The following is a 14,915-nucleotide window of genomic DNA, read 5'->3' on the forward strand; positions in this document are numbered from 1 at the left end:
CAGGATAAATGCATGTTCTTGTATAAGATGGAAAATGAAGAGTCCTTCAACCCTCGATCCCGATCATTTCCACTGATAGAGTCTCTTCACTGATCTTCCTTTCGGAAGTACGAGTCGACATCAAGAGCATGAAGCCTGGCACCACCACCGGATCTGATTTTATATCAGCTGACTTTCTTCGGGCTGATGCCCATCCGCTTTATGTCATTCTAGTGGCGCACATGACGACCTATCTTCAGAAAAAAAAGTTCAGACTGGCTGGACACCTTGCAAACCGTTCTTATTCATAAGAAAGGTGGCCGAGAGGCCTTCAAAACTACCGTCCGATATACTTGATGAACTCTCTTATACAAAGTGTTCACCAAAATCATCTTCGTTTGCATATTTAGAACGCTAGATGAAGAACATTGCGTGAAGGTTCCAGCTGCACGGATCACAAACACAGGCCATATAGAAGGTCGGAGAGATTTGCCGGGAGTACCGCCTTCTCTTGTTCTAACCTTCGTAGAGTATGAGAAAGATTTCAACAACGTAGGAACGAATCCAATACTGTCAGCGCTGGTCGATTAAGGTGTGGACGCGCCATATGTGAGGAGATTACCCAACTATGAACGATATATCACTATGATACAGTTTTCCCACCACCCTCTCACGATGCTTAAGCACGAAGGGTATAGGATTGCGAAAGAAGACAGTTCATAAAGGACGCCTACTGTGAGGACGGATTAGTACAACTTGACGGCGCCGAAATCGTGGAAACATCGTCATACGTCTACCTTGAACGTTCTGTGAATAAACGAACGAGAACGACTTGAAGGAACTTAATACAAGGACGAGAGCAGTGGGCAGCATTCGCACCCATCAGGGAAGCTATGGACGAACCGACGGGCCAAGACCTCCTTCCCCATCTGTTTGACTCGACTGTTTTTCTAGCACTCTCGTACGCAGCCGAGACGTGAGTAGACACCGCTGCCGTGTCTAGTAAGCTACTCACTACCCACAGAGCCCTTGAGAGATGTCTCCTGAAGTTTAACCGGCGCACACAACACCTTGCCGGTCTTCGTAGCTCCGAATTAAGAGGAATGTCCTGTCTTCGTGATCCAGTGGAATACTTATCGAAAGCAAAGCATAGATGAGCCGGTCAAATTATGGAAAGAATCGACGATAGATGGACTAAAAGAACGCTAGATTGGATCCCAAGAAATGCTGAACACCCTCCAGGTAGACCGCCAACAAAATGGGGTGATGTGCTAGCTGCACGAATGGGCCAGCTGAGAGCTCGGCTGAATACGGCTCAAAGACATTGTCAACGTCACTCATGAAGTTTGAGGACATCTTGGATAACAATGGCGAGGAGCGAAATGATAGGAGAAGATGCGGAGGTTCGTACATCCAATGAAGATAGACCATCTAAGTACCTAAGTAAATAAACAAGGGAAAATATGAAAATCTTTATTCAGGAAACAATAGAGATCTTTGCATAAACTCGTACTCAAAAGTTATTAGTTATAAGATCCTTGAATAGTAGAATTAGCTTTCGTGATTTTCCTCAAGTAACTGCTTTGTAACGTCGAATGAAGGCACTGTCAAACTCCTGAAAAGAGGTGCGCTCCATTATGTGACATGATAATTGAGCAACATTACTGCGATTTTTTACATCTCTAACACTTATGCTCCATCGAGCGACTGCAAAGCATTCCCAAAAATTCAAATACTTTTACTAAACACGCTTACGTTGTCTACTCGCTACACTATCTATTTTACACAATTTATCATATATCATTTTCTCATTATTTATCATTTTAAGAGATCTTGGACAACTAAAGTGCTCATTTCCAAATCGTTATTACGCAATTAATTAATTATACCAACTTAAATATAATTTAGATATGTATTTGACGTGTTGTAGGCATATAATTGCGCATATTCCAGGTGTTTTAGGTATCACGGAGTTGAAATAAGACGAGATATTTATTTTTAGATAGCCCACGATAAAACTTCACTCAACAAAAAATTATATATATATAACATGTATATATAAAATGTTGTAAATACATAGTAAATCTTTTGTTTTTTTTTAATGCTGTAACTTGTCCAATAGAAATCTCCTGGATTCGCATCATAAAATGCGCACCTATTTCCCGTTGTCCCCATGCTGCCCATAGCCACCGAGAGGACGATTCGATCCAGTCCTGTGCCAACACTACGCATTCTTGCCTCTCCTTTCTTGTTCAATGGCTGTAAGCAAAGAAAATTACTCTCAGATAAAAATCTTATCACGAAAATGGCCGTAAACACTAGGTAAGGATTAGAAAAGCGACTATGCTGGATTGAATCCATACGATCGAGGTTTTGCTGAACAAAATTTTTGCAGGATAGGGTAACCACAACGGAGGGAATACGTCAACAATGTCTACTACTGTTTCACTGCGCAGTCTCCCACACTTCTATATCACACCCTCATCCGAAGAATTTCTACATTTAACACTGAGCATCTATTCAATGTATGATAGTGAAAAAGCTACGGAAAAAGAATCTAGAGAGCCGCGCTTATGTTTGCCCGAGCAGCCGCAACGCGTCGATTTGAGGCACAGAAGAAGAGTACATGTCTATAAACGCGTCGCGACTGTCAGCACATACATTAGCACCAACGACTACGAAAACTTTGGGGAAAAATGTGACAAGACACACATTTCGTTCACATACCAGAGTAGCTTCTTCGTTATTTTTATCCTGCAAGACATTAAAAAATCGGCGAAGAATCACCGCAAATTAAACCATGATTATAAGAAAAAAGAAACAATTGTCGAGAACGAATGAGCGGGTTAAAGAGAGTGTCGAAGTGAAACGAAAACAGATATAGTTCACCTCGTAGACCATAAAACCACATCCAGTATCACAATAGCGCACAGTAGTTGCGCGACTTCTTAGGTTTTTTGGAGATTTGATCTGAAAAAATACATGCACACCTTTTCAACAATTCAGTAGGCGTGAAAGTTTCTAGAAAGATACTATTGTGATAATTTCGGTATTCTTTTGGTTCCTATTGTCAAGCGAAAAGAAGTGTTTCTCGCTCAACCCTTTTTTCTTTAACGAAATTATTCCACCAAGCATGACTATCTTCGACCGTCCAAGCACGTTTTCTTTTGTTCACTGATTGGGTCAAACCTATGAAAATGGTCAGTTTTTCTATCCTGTCAAAGTTACTGCACGAAAAGGAGAGTTAATGAAATATACTAAGTAGCGCAAAGATAATCTAAATTCCTGATTGATGTAGTGATTGCTGCATGACTATTTATCATGTTTTCGTAATCTGCTGATCTCCCTCACTAGAAGGATCACAGCCAGAGGCTACGTAGCGCTTCCACAAGTGGCGGATAGAGGGCTAATTGCGGAGAAAAAACGTGCCTACCTTGAGACGCGGGTGGATTCAAGGGACGGATTACCTGTTTCAGCTTTGTTAGAGCGAGGCTAACGCAGTCGGCTAGAGGTTCAACTATCTGCACGATCGATCGGAGATTCGAATCCATCTTAGGGCTCGCAAACCCTTTCATCTCTCCGGGAACGATAAATTGGTACCACACTTGTCTGGGAGGACAAAAACACTGATTTGACACATCGGCTAACCCCGACAAGTACCGAAAGCCAAATGGGACGTACCCCGAGACGTGGGTGGATTCAAGGGACGGACTTCCTGTTTCTGCTATGCTAGGACTGACTCTTAACGTCCTAATGTCCGGTCAATTTGGCCAAAACCCTGCAATAAAGTGACTGGGAGGCGCAAGGGAGACGCCTGAAGTCGCCTCCAGTAAATAAGTACCACTTCTCCACGCAGCGTTCTCCCAAAAACTCATGGGAATAGAGGCCGACGACCTGCCCATGGGCTTTAAAATTATATGCAAGTTGCAGTAATAAGAAAGAATCTCTTGCTACGGTAGCGCCTCGAAGGACGGGTTTACAGAGTCATCTAGGTTACCAAAACCAAAAAGGAGTAAGATGGCGATCTCCGTACTCATAACGCATTCAGAGTGGCAACGGACTCGATCGTCAAATATCTTATTATTCAAGCTAAGAAGGTTAAATACGACGTCATCGGACTGAGCGAGACGAGACGACGCGACCCTCTCAACCCACTGGGTGACCCTGCACGCTGACGGGAAAAATGGAAAAATTACAGGCTCCCGCTCGATCACTTCACAGAACAACGGGAGTCAAGCTGACCAAGGTTTACATCACAGAAGAACAGCAGAATAAACAGCAAACCTTCTCATCCTTTCCAGCTCTAAACAGAACGCAGTTGTTGAGCGCATCCAAGACTTCGCAACGAATTCTTGCATTGCATGCAATATAAATCGGTAAACGGCATGCGCTGGAAGTGATTTATACAGCCAAAAATACGACTTTTTCCCTGATGTTTCCAACAATTGAGTTCTTTTGCTAGGTTAGTATTTTAATAGAATAACAATGAAAAGTAAAATAGAACAGGTTGAAAAAAGAAACTAATGAAATAAGTACCTCGCAAGTACTGTGAAAAGCGATACAAGATCTGAAGACAGCGTATAGAATGGTCGTAGCTCATCCGACATCAAAGAGGGCTGCAAAGGATAATTTCTGGAGAAGTCTTAGATCAGAAATTAATTTACGTATAATAGGGATTCAACGGTAATTTTATGTCTCATCAAGAAAGAAGTATGGAAGTGGGGGAATCGCTCCTTTGTTAGGAGAGCCGTAATGAATTCCACGAAATTCTGGATCTATGAAACTGGTCTGGATTCGACTCTAAAGAAATAAATTAGAAATGATCAGTAATAATTGATCAGCTTGATGGGTAATCCTTCTCATTTCATCCTATGCATGATTCCCCATCCATAACTTTGTTTATCCAGAGAAACGGTCACCTCGCATACGTTCTGCACTTTGCGTGTGCCTTAATTCATTCAACGCATAGGAAGATCTTTTTCTTCCAGACATCGTAAAATTGAAAGTAAAAGATATTGAAACAACAGTAAATATTCCAACTCTCCTTGAAAATATTTAACAAAGCGAATGAACTGAGTTCTGGCATTCTGACGAGAAATGAGGGAGAAGACCAAATAGATACTAGCAATCACATTTATTCACACTTGCACTCTTCAGGGAATGCGTGTTGGTTCGGGATATTAAGCTTCTGCTAGCGATTGTCAGCTGATTGCCTACACTCATCGATCGATAACTCTCACCTTATCGATGAGCTCCCATGTGTAGACAATGACGTTGAGCAGATTTGAGCCGAGGTAGGTGCACGTCACAAAAACCAACATTAGAGTTGCTGATCGGATATTTCTCTGAAAGAGGACAAGATTACCTTTCCTGTCATCATAAGTACTTAGTACAGAACCATTCTCCTTTGAATAGAATCATCGCATTTAAAGGCCTTCCCACGAATCTGACGTGATATGGATTCTCGATGGTCAAAGACTACACGGGATCGTAAATTGCAGAAACCGGAGCGATCCCGCTGATTTCTTCTTTCCGGGCCGTTTTATTTACGGGAATTAGGAAGAAGTGGACGGAATCACCCTCCTCACCACAATCCACGACTCCTACAGACATAACCCACCTGATACTCGTACCATCCCAGATTCGTGGAGTGATGCCTTCAACCAAATTGTTCTAGACTCTTTCAAACAAGGAGTGCTTCTTAGAACTCTAGGAATACCCGTTTCTGCTAAGGTAGCATCAAGATCACCTTTGTCAAATGGAAAAGACCTTCAATATCAACCTCTACAGCATTGCATTAACGGTGCGAGATGATCAAAAACCATTAGCAGTTAGGGTGCCGTTCTTTTTTCAAATTTTCCCAAGTTCCATTGAACATTATTTTGTTATGTTAGTAATTAGGACTTGTGTAGCACGGTAAGTAAGAGCTTTGGCTGTGGCTGCACAATTAATGGTTCGGGTGCTAGCGCCAATCAAGCCCTTCACCTCTGCAGAGTCGATCAGTTGATAAATGACTTTTCTAGGACAATGAAAAATTACTGATCTTACACATATTTTCACTTCCGCAAGTCCTCAAACGATTCTGAATTGAAGTCAAAGGGGATGGCGGATCGCTGATAGAAGGAGGGGTTTATTCATGTCGTGTGCTTTACCTTGGATTTATCCTTTAACCTTCATCTCATCAAACTATTTAAAATTGATACTAACCATTATACAGAAAGGTCCCAATGTCTAAAACGTTTCTATATCCATAAAAACCCTAAAAAGCTTCCAATAGTTTCTTTTCTAAAATCTAATTACTGGCAGTGCTTCTGCTTTTGCCCTTCCCTTGTCTTCTCTTATTTAACATTCGAATCACCGACTCTCATTATGGAGACGAATACTCAACTAGATAATGAGCGTTAGCACCCTCTGTATTAACTAAGCGTCTCCGTAGCTGTGCCCCATTGACCCAAAAAATCCTATTCACACATTCATTTCATCGTTTAGTAGGTCGCACACTTCTCCACAAAGTTATCCGTGAATTCACTTCAGGCAGTGAGCTACATCCAGCCCTAACAAGAACAAGAGGAATTTTCGACTAACACGATGCTCGGAAGTTGCAAATCGGAAGAGTTTGGCTCCTTGATGTTGTTTTCGAAGACGTCGAATAATGCCGAAATTCAGATAAAAGCATAAAATGAATGGTAACACTATGGTGATAATGCTGCGAAACCAGAACTGAAATAAAATTCCATTTTCGGTAGTTATGATTACTCATTAAGAAAGAATAAAAAGTATAGAATAGTTAGAAGAAAAAAAAGGAAATAGTGATTTTAAAAAAATGGTCCTGACCTTGTAACAGCTCTTATATGGTTCTGTCTCACTGAATTCACTCACTATGGCTGTCAACGATGTGACACCCGTACAATTTCCGTTCGGAACGACCTATGTATGAAAAAATATGAAATAGATGAAAATCAATAATAAAAATAATAAATAAATAAATTATAAATAAATATTATAGTGGTAAATAACAAATTAACTTAAAAATATAAAAAACTAATGAACCACGAACGATATAGTGAAAGAGCTAAATCAAATACACTGCTTACAATAACCTTAAAAAGAGTAAATAAACTACTAACTCACTTGAACTTCGAAGAACATTGGTAGCTTTGCTATCATCGCAAATACCAAGGCCATTGCAGAAATAACAAGACGATGATGTCGTGCAAACTGATTTCGGATTTTCGATATAGTTATATATCTGGAAAAAGTGATTTTCCAGTGATTTCATTTGCATTAACCTTCGATGACAGCGGGACTCACCGCTGAGCCGCACACTTTCCAACAGTTATTTTCCATGATTTCCCAATTTTTTAAACGTTTTTTGTACTTAGTGAATTTATTATCTTTGAATAATATTTATTACACACATGCTGGACTAGGGGAATGGGAACATAGGCGGATCACGCTAGATACGGAAAAAATCGAGCTGTCGTCGATGGATTGAGGAGGCCTACGCTCGTGAACAATAAGCTTGAACGGGAGATGACATTCGATTTGTTCTGCTCACCGCAACACATGAGTACGAGAAATTTACAAAATTCCCTCCTGGATCTGATACAGTTGGGTCAAAACGACCTTAAGCTCACAGTTGTTTCGTAAACAGGCGCGCTCGAAGCGTGGCGATACAGCGCAGAGGTTGGATTCCGTGTGGGACATTTGGGTAGCACCATTCATCGTTTCAGTCCAAGTTTAGCTAGCGATGGTCCTGGCTTGATCCCAGTCGCTACGCTCCACTTCGAGCGCAGCCGCTTACGCAACTGCAGTGATGTCCAGGTCGTTTCTACTCGGCTACAAGAACACCCTTCGGGTAACAGTCATGCAGAACTCATTGTATTTTGCTGCTGAATTTTTTCTTTCAACATTTCGGCAAAATTATCCTTGCAATCGAATATCTCCAAAGCGTTTTCGGTTGAGGCGTTGCAGAGGGAAGAGAGAATGTGTGGCGAACAGACGAGGATGTGCGTCGCGTTGATGAAGCGAACATACATCAAATAATACGTCTGTTTTTTTTTTGCTTCTTCTTTTCTCCCGCGAAATCCCGGAACTCAACAGAATGGATCCTAAGCCGACCGTTATAAATCGTTTAAGAAATCCCCATCTCTGCTATTTTATAGAAAAAATTGGAAAGGTTTTATGGTAATCCTGAGCGATGCTTTAATTTCCTTTTGTATTTCCGTCTAATCTAAATACATTACGTTCAGGAAGAAAGCATCTAGAAAAACTAGAAAGAAAAAAAAATAGAAAACAAGCACACCATAATTCGAGCATTGTCTTCCTGTTGAGTGATGGTTAGTTTCCGTTCCCCCGTTTTTACTTCTATTATCTGATACTGTATTTATTTTCTAATGACAATTTGGGTATTTAAAAGTTAACGTTAGAGTACTTAGTGTCCATCAACATTTGAAACAGAACAACTGGTCCAACGAAAGCGTTCTGATTTTGATCTACCGCTAGTGCCAAGTTCACTAGCAGTAGATCAAGACAGATCAAGAGATCAAGATTTTTAAGACTTAAGTGAGTGAATAAGAAAACGTATAAAAACGTACATAACGTGTACTCAAAGAACTTTTCATTTTAGTCTCCCCTTCTTAATTATTGTACTATACTTTCATACTACGTCTTCTTTAAAGTATAGGATAAAGTCAGGATTTATTATATTTTTTTTCTGCAAGACAATGCTAGAATCTACTGAACATAAACTGAATAGTAACGTAACTCTGGACTCTTCAGGAGAAAATTCTCGGGAAAGGTTCTTTGACAACATAGATAATTTTTATGCAGCAACGAAGGAATCGGGAGGTACACCAATTGGTTTCTGTTTCATTTCTCTTTGAATGAAGTGCAAGTTTTGAAAAATCTCCTTAGATCGCGTCGAAATCAGCAAAACCCACAGACACGACCGACCGATCCCAGATTCTCACTGCCTCAATGTAGTACGCCTATGTGTATAAAAGATAAAAGGTTAAGGTCAGTGGGATATCAATCCGCTTGGGATGCGTCCCCACATTCACCTCACCTCAAAATCGTCTGAGGTTTACGAACGTGTAACTGGCCTATACAATGACTTGCGGGGGCCAGCCGATGATGAAATCTGGTGTTTTTATCCTCCCAGACAAGTCTGGTACCAATTTATCGACCCCGGAGTAATGAAAGGCTTGGTTTGCACTAGGGCGATCTCGAACCCTCAACTGTGTGGCTACAACAGACTTCTAATCAACTGCGCCATACCCTCCCCGTGCGTGTGTATTGATAACAAAATCAGGAAAATCAGTGAAACACGAGAGTTTTAACGATCAAAATAAGCTGACTCCATGCCCCTATTATCCTAAAAAGTACCCAGTGCTAGTGGTTTGGTTTTCAAACATTCAGACGGATATCTCGATATCTCGAACAAGCGGCTCCATTTCTCATGAAATAAGAGATTAACCAAGAGAAAACCCTTACGTTGCCGCTAGTTTCAAAACTGACCTAACTTGTTCGAAATATTTTGGGCTCAGACTACTTTACGGCTATATTTGATACGATTACTAGTTAAATATACAGTTAGTCCAACAAAAATGTTATCACCTGTTCACCTCCAACATACACTTCTGAATTTACTTTCATTTGTGCACGTCATCTACTGTATCACGTATATCCATTGAACTAAATCCACAAAATATCCTGAAACATCCGTCACCTTTCAAACGCAGCTGCAACGATGAGAAATGCCGATGCTGAGATGAACACATGCGATGTGGTGATGATTATTCGCATATACGACCACCATGCGGCTGCCAAAAAATCGGAAGCGAAATAATCCATGTAGAGATTTACAGGGAACAAGAGGATATATGCTGCTGAAATCAAACGAGTTGTGCACATCCTGGGAAATCCCCAATAACCTTAAACCTACTAGATATGGGTCAAAGTTCCAGAGCTCGGTGCAGCTGCGCAAGCGGATGGGTTCGAAGCGGTGCGGTGAAACGTAAAGGTTCGGATCGAGGTGGGACCCTCGCTAGCACCACTCAACGTTCCAGTCGAAGTCAAGCCACCAATGGTCCTATCTTCGCACCCGTTACGCTTCACCGCGCCGCTTCGAACGCAGCCGCTTACGCATCAGCACCGAATTTCACTTCAATCTCAGCCAACAATTTCTCCCTCGAGGACTGTTATATTTTTCAAAGCAGAAGGATTTCAGCCGTCGTTTGGGACGTCGCTTGGGTGAAAAAGACAACCAATAGACGGAAATACAAAATTTGTGGGTTTTCCCCAACATGAACGATTGTCAGATTCCAAAAGATATAGGGACGATGGAACTAGGGATTTGAAACTTACGTATCCTATGGAACTTACATAAGTTAGATAATGGAAGAGGATGGAGAGGAGGAGAGAGGATTGGACCATATTCCACCGAAAATAAACTGAGTGCAGTTTTTTCCGCTGTTATTTTTTTGTCCTGACTCAGACAAAATATGTTTCCTTCCTTTCCTGTGTGCGGGTGGATGTGAATAAGCAAAATATAAAAAGAGTATTCTGGATGAATTTCTCCCTATTTAAAGCTACTAACAGTGGGAAACTAGTTCCCATGTTTTGTATAAGGTAGAAAAGACAACGGGAATCAGTGCAACGTCATTTTTAGTTCATAGGAACATCGTGGAGTAAGAGGTGTATGACGCATTTAATAGTGGTTTTATTTCTTAAAGATTCATTTCATCGAATTTTTCTATTTTATTTATACCTATCCTGCAGTGATGATCGAACAACAAAAGAGCACATGCGATAGAAATAAAAATATTGTTTAAAGACAAAAAAATGCTGACCAGTATCAGTATTGAATGGGAACTCTCAAGATCACCTCAGAATTCAGAATAAACACCTATGTTCGGAGTCACCACATGAAACGCCAGTGGTAGAAAACAAAATAATGCGCAAGGAACGAAAAATGCCGACTAATTTCAGACCGGAATTTCACAGAATCATTTCAAAACTTCGGACAACCATTTATGTTCGGAGTAACGACATAAATTCCCATCCCAATGGATTGCTTTCTGTCCATGTTTTAGAGTTCTTAGAGCACTGATCCCTGCCCTTCCTCCCTAATGAATAAACGTCATGCGATGTTCGAGGTTGAGCTTCCATCGTACCTACTCGCGCGCTCTCCTCCCTTGTCACCTCCCATTAGTTTTTGCCCGAGTAAATACGAGTAAGCAAATGCGTCACTCGGTCTCAAGTTGGATGAAAAAACTCATAAACGCGTTCAGTAAACATTGCAGTGTTTATCAAAGAAGAAATTATTTAATCGTCTGATATAAATCGCACAGTACCTAGTAGAAAACGCTAATAAAAACACTAAGAAGTCTCCGTCGTCCGGGGGCAGGAAGACAGGCAGACCCTACTACGAACCTGACAGAAACGTATCCGCTAAAGCGAGAAACGTTAAGTAGATCAAACTTGACGATCGATAACGCCTGTTTCGAACCAATATACAGAACAGAAACATATTGAACACAACGGAGATTGAAGCGATGATTGCACCGGCCACACCAACAAGAAATAACCTGAAGACGATTATTATAACTTTGTGGTTACGATACATATACAATCAAATTTTTATAGCGTAAAATTTTAATTGATTCTCTTTTCAATTGATTTTAATTATATGAATTTTTCAATTGATTTTAAATTTGTGTTCCAAAGTTCATTGAAGAAAGTGTTTTTTCTAACTCTCATACAGGGGGATCTTCTCCGTCCGAAACTGTTCGTAGCATCTAATTTGAATCCATGACTAGACGGTACCACTGCCAGCTACAGTACCTTTTCCAGAAGAACAATTCATAGAAAGTCATGCTAACAATAATAAAACGGAGAAATTTATGCTCATTGCAAATAAGTTGAAAAAATCCGCGAAAAATTTTTTGAACCTCTAAACACTTTCTACGCAATCCACCCTTGACCTTCTTTTTTTTCCGTCAGTCGCTTTGAAATATTCATATTTACAATTTCAGTATTAATAATTCTTTTCAAATTTTCAATTTTATCAATCTTTCAAAAAATTTAGAGGTATTACTTCAACTGCATATAAGCTATGTCCGGATGCTCATAACACAAAGAAACAGAAGAATTTAGTCACAACATCAATGAAAAAATTTGTAAATCAGAATTTTCAAGAATTTTCAAGAATAGCTGAAATTTTCAAGACTAGAAAGAAACGTTAGGTTTCTAAACATTGCTTTGAGGAATCATTAACTTTTATTTCAGGGACATGCGGTAATCGTAAAAGGCGACAGCACTAAAACAGTAGGGATAGGGAAATAGCGAGAGTGATATGGAATATTTCGCCAATTACTCCTCAACGTTTTAATTTTATTAGTTTTGCCGTTCTTCCGTTAACCTAGCTAGATGTTCCTCTTCGATCGCTTTGAAAATGATAAGGGGTTCTGTTTCTGACCTACTAGGGAGTAAAAAATTATAAATAATCATAGTAATAACGATAATAATGAATAACAATATTGATAATAGAAGACACACATAATTTTAAATTAATATAATTTTAATTCAAATACCGGTCACATAAATTTATTATTAAGACCATTTGGTAAAATTAATTAATTAATACATTATTACCTATACATTAATATTTATTTATTATTATTCATCAATATTATTTATTATTAATAATATTAAAGAAATACTAGAATATTTGCTTGACTTCCTACTGAGCATCCTCAGCGCCTAGGACCTTTGATGAAACCACACACTTACGAAACATGCTTCTTTGCTATGTAATGATCTCATTTTCAGTTTCTTCCCTGTTTGTGCAGATGAAATATATCCTGATTTTAAATATAGCTCCAACAGATCTCCCAGGAGTTGATTTTAGATATGATTAGATATTTTCACTCGATGATTACAAAAAAAAAATCCAGAATGTGTCCTAAAATGTTCCATTATGCCTGACTCAGAAGATACTTTTGAACCGCTGATGCTACACTTATGTAGCCAATCAAAAATTGAGTGAAACTTATTAACTGAGAGAGGAAATCCACATTCAATTTTGTGTTAGTACAAAAAAGGCAACAAAAACAAAAATTACTACTTTTCTGCTCCATTTCCTTCTAAAACGCTTTGTCTATTTTTCATGTAGAGTCACTGTTTGGTTATTGCCTACCGTAACCCCTTCTCTGTTGTATTTACTATTGCTTGTTTCTTTTTATTTATTTTTTATTTACACTCCGCTTCAGAATCGCTTTTTTTCGAATTTCCTTCCTCTGATTGAAGTGTTCCAAGTTGCGAGACTTGAATAACGTACATTTTCGGAGAATTCTCATCAAAAAAAAAGGGAAAAAAGCTTATATAGAACATTGAGCCGAAGCGAATAAGACTAATCAGATGGTATGCTCACAGTAAATTACCACAAGACAGTGTGGATCTACTAAAAAGTAAGAAAGGAACAAAAATTGCTAAATCTTATCATTGAACTCCATCCTTCAACCTGGAATTTTTCCACAAAACATGTGACACGTGCAAAGAATTGAGATTGAAATGTCCTAACTGCCCTTACAACTATTTAATGTCTTTGCTTATTTGTCTACCAATTAAGTTAAATGGATTTGACATTAAGGAACAGTGCCCCTTTTTCATGGATAATTGTGTTCGCTCTTTGAAACGAAACATGCCAGAAATTTTTTTTTCTCCGAATGAATTAGAAAATTTACTTACAGCAATTTAAGGTTTGAACTTATAGCAAGTCCTCAGGGGAAAAACAAATCAACGTAGCGCAGTAATAAAATCGATGTAAAATGTGTTAAATAATTGTTTTGACGGGAATGCACACGTCTTCAACTGGGAGCACAGAAAAAATGAGGAAAAGTGCATGATTAGCGGAGTCACGGAAATGCATGAATTACCGAGGACGTGTGGCGGTCGTCCAAGCAAACATAAGTACCTTCGGTCACTTGGTACTTCAGTTTCGTTCGACAAATCATAACATTACATATATTAAATAGCGTTACTAATAATTATTGATCACGATACAGTAATCTTTGGGACGAAACCTAATTTATAACACTTTTCCGTAAACCTAGGACAGTTATGATAAGGACAAACCCCGAATCGAACAATCCACCACTTCTAGAAATCTTAAAGTTTTGTGCAGTGCAGAAATGTCAGAAAATTGTTTCTAGAAAATTTACCACGCATTTTTTACCCTCATTCAATCAAAAAGCTACCAAAAAGTTATAGTCCGTCAGGTAAATTTTTAGTGTAATTTTTAGTGTATTTTTTAAAATTTAATTCTTTAATTTTTTTTTTAATTTTTAGTGTATTTTCGTTTCCTCAAATTCGAACTATTCTTTTACCACGGACACACACACTCATAGTTTATATTTTCTCAGTTAGAATTTTTCTAGTACAACAGAATTGTAATATATAGAATAACAAGAAAAAAGCTTCATTTTTATTTATAAAACCATTTCTTCATCACTTACCTACTCTGTTCCGGTGGAATAATTGCACAATGTTCTTCCCACCAATCGTAATCCTCTTCCTCAAGGACAATCGGTTCATTTTCACTGTAATTCATGTTCTGAAAATATAAAAGTAAGGATTTATAGTGAATAGAGAAGCATTATATGTACATATGTAGATACGTGGATCCGTTGCGTAAATCACAATCAGTTGGAGACCATTCAACTGAATGGCGGCGATCATTCAGTCGGAGATCATTCAATCGAATACATGCATAATTTACTGAATTCTCAAAATTGAGAGATGTACGTGAGGAAATGGTCATCAATTTGTCCTAATTAAGATAAAAATTGAAAATTCTGAGGAAATCAGAGTTACATACATGCAAGTGGCTTAGCTACGATGATTATTACCTTTCTCACGGAAAGTTAAGATTG

The 14,915-nt window shown here is 39.0% G+C and overlaps 1 protein-coding gene across 2 annotated transcripts; it reads right to left on the reverse strand.

Annotated features, from left to right (window-relative positions):
* Positions 1–1,530: 1,530 nt before the first annotated feature.
* Positions 1,531–14,593, reverse strand: RB195_020265 (uncharacterized protein; the record flags this gene model as incomplete). Of its 2 annotated transcripts, XM_064188491.1 has the most annotated exons (12): positions 1,531–1,594; positions 2,135–2,238; positions 2,869–2,949; positions 4,264–4,369; positions 4,516–4,595; positions 5,220–5,324; positions 6,565–6,699; positions 6,814–6,906; positions 7,111–7,228; positions 9,710–9,869; positions 11,416–11,570; positions 14,499–14,593. In XM_064188491.1, the coding sequence occupies 12 exons, from the start codon at positions 14,591–14,593 to the stop codon at positions 1,531–1,533; spliced, it is 1,296 nt and encodes a 431-aa protein (XP_064044373.1). The 2 variants fall into 2 exon arrangements, with proteins under 2 accessions (XP_064044373.1, XP_064044372.1); XM_064188492.1 differs by lacking the exon at positions 11,416–11,570 and having other exon boundaries at positions 14,503–14,593.
* Positions 14,594–14,915: the final 322 nt, after the last annotated feature.

This window comes from Necator americanus, chromosome II, assembly GCF_031761385.1.
Source record: "Necator americanus strain Aroian chromosome II, whole genome shotgun sequence".
Taxonomy (NCBI): domain Eukaryota; kingdom Metazoa; phylum Nematoda; class Chromadorea; order Rhabditida; family Ancylostomatidae; genus Necator; species Necator americanus.